The following is an 8,485-nucleotide window of genomic DNA, read 5'->3' on the forward strand; positions in this document are numbered from 1 at the left end:
TTTTTTCAGTCAACATGTAAATTAATGTTCCTGTGATTTTACTGGATATTATCTGTAATCCAACAAAACAGGTAATATTTGTAAAATAAGTGTTTAAAATGTACAATTTTAAGTCCTTCATATTCGTAAATTTTCTCTCAAATAACAAATATTTGTAAAATATTTAGATTTTTGCTGATTTCAATACAGTCATTTTAGAGTTAAATTTCAAAGAAAAAATATTATTTGTGAAAATATCGATTTTTGATGTGGACATTATTTGTAGTTTTGTCGTTATCTTTTGCTTCTTGTTGTCTTTTTTAATGGCATCATGTTAATACCTTTTTTCTGCAACTTCATGAGATATTATTTCTAATTTAGCAAAAATGAAAAAACTATATAAAGTAAAAGTTATGGATTTATGCTTTCTATCAAATACCAGCAAATATCTGTAAAAATGATCATAATTTTGCGGACTTAAATACAGTAAAAACAAAAACTATTTGCAGATTGTTCTTTTTTTTTTTTTTTTTTTTTACAGTTACCATGTAGAATATTACCTTTTTCCTGCAATTTTATGAGCTCTAATCTGGAACTTTACAGAACACAAAATATTTTTAAAATAACTAAAATGTTAAAATCAGTTTTATACGGTAGAGAGAGTGTCTTACTTCGAAGGTTTTCACAGTGAAAATTAAGCAAAACTCAATAAGAATGGAGGTGTAACAAGCTGATGTTTAGGTTGTACTTTTTTAGGTCAGAGGAAAGTTTCTGTTCTCTTAAACTGTATTTATTATGTGCTGTTTTGTTGGGAATCATTGCCTTTTGTGGTTTTTCGGTATTTCGTTGCTTCTTTCATATAAGAACTGATGTTTATAAGTGTTGTATTAACTTCAGACTGATAGATTTTTATGCGGTGTTCTGTATTGTCATTATAAAAGATGAATGAATGTTTCTCTGCAGTGATACACTGTTCTGATGTATTATGTAGTACTGATGTTACTGTGATAATATCCCAATAATCCTCATTGGAACAACAGTAAATGATTATATTGTGCAGTTAAACATGGAATTGTGTGTCTAAAACACTCTAAAGTGACTTTTAATGCTGAGCAGCTTTAATGCCTTTAATAAAGTTTTCAGATGAGACCAGTTTTGTATTTAATGAGCTTTAATGAGTCTGTGGGTCGCTGTTGGAGAACTTTGCTGCTGTCTGATCAACTTTCACTGAGATTTTACACTTTGTTCTTCAAGTTACTGAGACTTTGTGAACATTTTATGACTCAGAGATGCTTTAACATTTTACTTAGACACCAATGAATATAAAAGTTCTCGTCCTGCTAATGTTAGATTACTGACCAGTTTTATTCACCATCATCTAATACAGTAACATAAGAAACTAGCAGAACAGATGCATTATCTTCAGTCTAAAAGGCTAACTACTGATTATATGTTAACTTAAGACTGCTATGCTACATCAGCTTGCTGTAGCACTAGCTAAAGAGCTAACTTCACGTTAGGCTAACAATATCACTGGCTAGCTAGCTTCAGTTCTCTGCTGCTGGTGGATAAATATTCCTGTTGATTAGGATTTAACTTTCTGTCACAAACTTAAATATCACTGATGTACATATTTACACAATGCTCTAAAACTACAGAATAAAATACTGTAATAAAATAAAATAAATATTATAAATAGATTTTACTACTTACCTTTTTTCTTCTGGGTCACCATCAGATAAATTAGGAAGTTAAATCAGATCCAATAAAACGAGAATAAAACATTTTCATAAAAGAAATGTCAACATTAAACTTCTAATTTTCAAATTAAAGTACAGGTGATGGTGAGTCTTTTCACAGACATCCTCACTTTGATTCAAACTTTAGTTTGTTGTTGATTCTTGTTTTGGACACATTTCTACTCAGACGTGACCGTTTGCACCAATCTGTGAAACAACAGAGTCTTTGAGGCATTTTGGGGCTTCAGACTTTGGTACTGGAACAATTCTGGTTCCCTACAGAGACCAGGAACCTCCTGAAGTTGGACTGATTTACTGAAGATGAAGGAGAACATGTCGCTCAGTGGTTCTGCACACTTGGAAAGTAGACGTCCACCAGCACTGTCTGGAACACAACTTTTCTTCTCCTCAGTCTGCTGAGGAGTTTAAAACCCATGTTCCTATCCACATGTATGTCCATGTGCCCTGAGCAGCCATTGTTCCATGTTGACAGGTCCTCACTAAAATCACTGCTAAAACCATCTAAAAGCTGATGGACAGTTTACACTTTGACCATCAGAGACCAGTCTGGGAGCACAAAGTTATTTCTCCTCACATTTCCATCAGGAGTTGTCGGTAAAAACTGGTTTGTGTAGAAACTCTCTTGTCCAGAAACTACACTGAGTTGGAGGAATTAGTTTTCATTTAATTACAACTTATTTAATGACTGGCAGCAGAAACACAAGTTTTAAGTTGGAAAACATTAAAACTATTAAGTTGTTCCAGTTAGATTTTCTTCAGTAGTTTTTGTCTTTTTGGTCTCATTAACTTGTTTTAAATTTTCAGCTGCAGTTGTGGAATTCAACACACAAAACCTAAATCTGGACAACAACCAACAAAACGTTTAAATTATTCCCAATATGAAGTAGAAGTAATTATCAATATTATTATTGGAGCCAAACTCATCAAAATACTGTCTGAAACTTCAACGTTTGATCTAAATCAGTCAATCAGAGTTTTATCCTCCAACTATTCATTCATTGAATGTTGGGAACAAGTCCCCTGAATTACTATTTAGAGTGAACCAGGATGAATTAAAAACCAAACAATGAAAAATGATTCAAACATCCACAAAGACTCACTTTGTAATTCACTGCTGTCTCTAATGAGGAAAACAGTGAAAAAATGAGCAAACCCAAAGCAGCATTAACTAACTGCACTAATAAATGCTGAACTGATCTAAAGCTCTAAATATCCTGAAGATAAAACACCAAACTGCAGTGACTCAGTCTTACCGGCTGCCTGGGAGTCAAAGCGAAGGGCACATCAGCGTCCCAAAGGATGGAGAATCACAGCAACTGGCAGCAGACCATCAGAGATCTGGGATGGAAACAACAACAACTCAAAGGTTTGTTTAAATACCTGCAACACCCCACCTGGTATCAACCTGAAAAACATGCAGGAATCAACTCCACACCTCTGAACTCATTCCTAGGGCCACACCAACACAACAAACTGAATTCCTTCTATGTTGTGGACGTATTTGACCATTAAAGCTGATTCTGTTTAGTCTCTGTGGTTCCTGTTGCTGCACCTGCAAACATTTAATACTTTAAATCTAGATCTGAACATCACAGCAATATCTGGAGGAAAAAACAGAAAATATCTGCAGTAACAGTTCATAAATACCAGATAGAAGATAATAGAGAGGAACACAATCTGCATTAGAGCTCCATTTACAGAATAATTAGTCAGTAGAATATTTAGTGACTGAAGAGGACATTAATAAAGAGGGAAAAGCTGATCAGTTCAATGAGGGCTTTATCTAACAATTATTTTCTCTACTGTTTAATCTGTGGATTATTTTCATAATTATGTAATTAAATATTTGGTCTATAAAATATCAGAAAATGTTTAAAATATTAATCAATGTTTCTCCAAAGTCCAAGAAGACAAAAGTCTTGTTTTGTCCACAACTCAAAGAAATTCAGTTTAATGTCAAAAGAAACAAGAAAATATTCAAGAAAAGAATTAAAAAAGAAGCTTAAATAACAGAAACTAAACTGTTCTAATGGAAGAAAAAATAACAAAATAATACAAAAACAAACCAATTCATTTATTAGCACAGAGCTAATTGCTGAATAGTTTCAGTTTTAGTCCCAAAACCAGCATCAGGCAGCGTACGACTTTATTCAAGAGCAGAACAAACAGAAGCAGAAAAAACATTCATGTTTCACAGCAGATTAAGTCAATATATTGTTCTATTTGAAGCTAACATTTAGCTTTGACTCCCTGTAGCCTCCATTAGCTAATATGTCTTCAGCTCACTGACAAGAAAAATTAATTATTTCAAGACTTTTGCTCCCACATGGTGAGTTTGATCCATAGATTTAATCTCATGTTCCATAAGTCTATTATAATTATTAAAAATTAATATTCAGCGTCTTTGTTGGCTAACAGCTGTCAGCCAAGCTAGCTAGCATTAGCTTGCGTTAGCTAGCGTCTTACCTTGGAGCAAACGGAGGAGTTTCTGTGGCTCTCTGATGGATTCAGCGCTGACTGAGCTCTTCCACACTGTTTAATCCACATCCCACATCTCTGCTGTGGAGCTTACAGCTGCAGGAAAACACTAAAATACCACACTTTGCTCTAAACTAGGAGGATTTCTGCTGCTCCGTTCACCTTTGACCTCTGACAGGCCTCTATGGGCCTCCTGCCTTGTTATGGTTGCTGAGCTGTGATTGGACAGCGGCCGTTGGAGGGCGGGAAGGACCAAAACAAAGATGGAGGCAGGAGATGAAGAAAGACGGCAGACAGCAGACTGGCAGAGATTTATGAGGACAGAAACCAGGAGAAAAACAAAAAGAAGTGTTTATGTATTATTATATAAAACTGAACCAGCAGCAACTCCTTCACTAAAATATACAGAAGAAATAAAGAATAATCAAACACAAAATGTACTGAGAAGACTTACTTTTCAACAGATACTAGTGTCAACATGGGACATATTTTTATATAAAAACTGATAAAGTAAAGAATACAAGGAAAGTTAACATCTTAAAATTATTTTCATTTAACTTTACTTTAACCAGGAAGTCCCTCCAGATTAAAATGTGTTATTTTCCGTAGACCTGCCAAGAAGAAATCATTATAAAGTTACAAACAGTATAAAATGGAGACACAAATGAACCAGACAAGAAAAACTCATCAGAACAATGAGGGGGTTAATACTCAAAACTAACACAATATTTGTCTAAAATCACACCAAAAAATAATTAAAACAACCCCCCAAAATTGTACTGTGACAACATATGTTTAGAGAAATAACTCAATAATTCAAAATGTCCAACATTACCTAAAAAAATCTAAATGTGATTAAAAATAAATATGTGTCCTGTATGTCATAAAAAATGGCTTAAAAATGATCAAGCATGACTAAAGACAAAATCTAATTTATTCAACATTTGTCCAAAATGAACAAGAAAATGTGCTCAAAATAATGAAAAAGACTGTCCAAAATCATAGAAGCATTTGTCCAACATTACAGATGTCCAGAATCAAAACGACTCTCAAATTTGTCAAAAATCACAAAAAAAAGTTTCATACGACAAAAATTGTCATAAATGGAAAGAAAAACTTAAAGATGACTAAAATTAGGCAAACATGACTCAATATTTGTCCAAAATTACTCCCAAAATGTCACAAATAACACAGAAATAAGTCTTAAATAACCCAAAAAAGGTGTCCACAATGTGATAAAAATGTCCTGTATGACAAGAGTTTTCCCAGATGACAAGAAAAAGTTTTACAGTGACTAAAAATTAGACCAAACTGACCAAAAATGAATAGACAGCAAAATAACTCAACATGTGTTCAACATTAACAAGAAAATACCACAAAGGATTGTCCCAAAGATATTGAAAATGCTCCAAAATCATGAAAGCATTTGTCCAACGCCCCAAAAAATGTGTTCAGCGTGACAAAAAATAATAAAATGACTCAAAATATGTCAAAAATCACTCCCAAAAATCAAAATAACTCCACAATTAGTCCTAAATCACACACAAAAAGTGTTTAATCTGACAAAAATGGTCTTATATGACAGAATCTATCCCAAATGACAGGATAAAGTAAAAAATGATTCAAAACTAGGCAAGAAATCAAGAAAAGTCCCAGTCCAGTGATAATTTGGTCAGTAGGTGGCGCTGTCACCAGAAGAGCAGTCCTGTGGCCTCCTAGCATTTCCTCCATCTGATTATTTACACGTTAAAAAAAGCTCTTTATCCTGACATCACCGTCAGTTTAAACTCAGAATTATTTACCTGATTCTTCAGTTTTGCTGCTGCTCTGGTGCAGATCCTCAGTTTTATGTTCTTTATTGGTTCTTCCAGAGTTCTCTGTCAAACGCTGCAGTAACAACAGAATCCCACTTGGTGGCAACAAAGCTCTGAAGTTTGGTGGATTCACTTCACCACCATGAGGCTTTATTCTGATTTAATCGATCCTCACTGATAGACAAAACAATAGAAACACCTGAGACAGAACAGGAACACAATCTACTAGTATTTAGACAGAAACATGACATTTATGGTGGAATAAACCTTTAAAACTATAGAGATTTGGATAGAAAGTACTACTATAGTTGCATGAAATCTTTTAAACTGTATGTATTTGCATAGAAAGTAGTTTTAAGTGGAATAAACCTTTAAAACTGTTAATATTTAAACAGAAGCTAGTATTTTATGACAAACAAATCTTTAAAACTGCAGGTTTTTGGACTATAAGTGGTATTTTATTTGGAATTCATCTTCACCAATTTTATGTACCTGAACATTAAGCAGTATTTTGGGTGGAATCAGCCTTTAAAACTATCAATACTTGAATAGAAATTTGGATTTTAGTTGCAATAAATCTTTGAAACTGTATGTACTTGCATAGAAAGTAGTTTTTAAACGGAATAAACCTTTAAAATTGTTCACATTTGGGGGGGAAAGTGATATCTTTGGGTGGACTGTACCTTTAAAACTATGACTACTGGAACAGAACATAGAACCTCAGAGAAACAGGCCTTTAAAACTATAAGCATTTGAATAGAAACCAGTATTTTAGATGGAATAAACCTTCAAATTAAAGGCACATAGAGTCAAAGAGGCCAGGATGAGAAGCAAACCAATTAAAAAAGATGCAGAATGAGCACAAATAGATGAATAAATGCTGCAAAACAGGATTTTTGGTGGAACACATTTTTTAAAACTTTAAGTATTTGAATAGAAAAGAGCATTTTGGGTGGAATAAACCTTTAAATGAAGGAGCAATAGAATCAGAGATGTCAGAAAGTGATGAAAACTAATAAAATATAACTCAAATAACCACTGCAAATCAACACATTATCTGATATAAAATTAAGGACAGAAAATGGATTTAATTCTGGAAAAGGTCAGTATTTTTCTGAGACGTTTTTGTCTGTTATTTTACAGTATTTTTTCTTTTCGGTGGCCCTGCAGCTGTAATATTTTTAACATTTTTTATATTTTAAGAAGAGACAAAGTGGCTCCAGAACATCTGTAAACTCAGTGAGTAGAAGCCGACGGGTTTTATTTCTGGGAATGAGAGTTTTTCAGCCTGTGGAGACTTGAACGCTGCCGTTAATGAGAAATAATCCCTCTGTCTTCGTTCACTTTTAAACAAAACGGGGACGGATCAGGTTCAAGTCTCTGCAGGCCGACGCTCGGATTCCCTCCGACATCCGTCCGGTCCAGGAAGTTCCTCCTGTCTTCACGCCTTTTTTGGTCTTGGTGCTGCTGCATGATGGATCCTCAGAGATCCTCAGAGTCTCACAGAGGGAGTTTGTGGGAGTCGTGGTTTTGCAGACGCTCCTCCCTGAACAGGCCTGAACCGGCCGGAGAATGTCGACTATGTTCTGACTGTAGGGCGATGGAGCTGCTGCAGGATGATGAAGCTGCAGGACGGACTCACAAACAGAGTTCAGCAGCTGAAGAATGAAGCTCCAAAACGTGCAACTTTCACATTCTCAACCCCAAAAGTAGGAGTAAAAAAAAACACAAGCCACAGTTTCAGATAGAAGCAGAAAATACAAAGAAAGACGTCATAAATTTACGCTTTCATCGCCTCTGAGCCGCCTCCATGTGAGCTCTTACTGTCCATATGTTTAATTCAGAGGAAGGTTTTATTTCTGATGAGTTCAGCGTGTTTTATGCACAAATAAAACCTGCAAGAAACATGCAAAGTGAAAGTATAAAATCTGAAATGCAGTAGCTCAGAAACAGATCAAACTCTGCCACCTTCCTCTGCTCTAATGTGGTTTTATCTGTGAGGAGTTGCAGCGTTCTGCAGCTGAACGTTGTGCAACAGGAAAAAGAAAAATGTGTGAAAGCAGAGCAGCTCAGGAATCTGCAGCTCTTCAGGCCTTAAAAGGAAAACAGACGCAGCAAAGAGCATTTAAAAAGAGCTTCTTAAAAGTCTTCAAACACGAGCTGCTCCTCCATCCAGAGTGATTTTAGAACGTCTGAAGCTTCGGTCACGAGTGACGCCAACAGAAGCACGCCACACAAACGCAATAAACAGCCACAAAGATGCAAAAAACAGCCGCAAAAGACACAAAACAACAAACACAAAGACACGAAAACACACAGAGACACAAAAGACAAAAACAAAGACACAAAAAACAGTCACAAAGACAAAAAAACCACAAAGATGCAAAAATAAGCACAAAGATGCAAAAATAATCACAAAACACAGAAACAACCACAAAGATGCAAAAAAAATCA

At 35.0% G+C, this 8,485-nt stretch overlaps 2 protein-coding genes across 2 annotated transcripts in view; both read right to left on the reverse strand.

Moving 5' to 3' along the window:
* LOC110946101 (protein mono-ADP-ribosyltransferase PARP14-like) overlaps positions 1-4,391 on the reverse strand; it is a 108,663-nt gene extending 104,272 nt beyond the window's left edge. Inside the window, exons 1-2 of the mRNA XM_051950570.1 lie at positions 4,206-4,391; positions 2,993-3,077 (exon numbers count right to left, since the gene is read on the reverse strand). The gene's annotated coding sequence lies outside the window, so the exon portion shown is untranslated. The remainder of the gene's footprint in view (positions 1-2,992; positions 3,078-4,205) is intronic.
* A 2,986-nt stretch (positions 4,392-7,377) lies between these two features.
* LOC127534835 (putative protein TPRXL) overlaps positions 7,378-8,485 on the reverse strand; it is a gene marked incomplete at its 5' end in the record, with an annotated part of 5,103 nt that continues 3,995 nt past the window's right edge. The window contains 1 exon segment of the mRNA XM_051951096.1: positions 7,378-7,656. Within this exon segment, the coding sequence (XP_051807056.1) occupies positions 7,378-7,656 (279 nt within the window).

The sequence above is a fragment of the Acanthochromis polyacanthus genome, chromosome 7, assembly GCF_021347895.1.
Source record: "Acanthochromis polyacanthus isolate Apoly-LR-REF ecotype Palm Island chromosome 7, KAUST_Apoly_ChrSc, whole genome shotgun sequence".
In the NCBI taxonomy this organism is placed as follows: domain Eukaryota; kingdom Metazoa; phylum Chordata; class Actinopteri; family Pomacentridae; genus Acanthochromis; species Acanthochromis polyacanthus.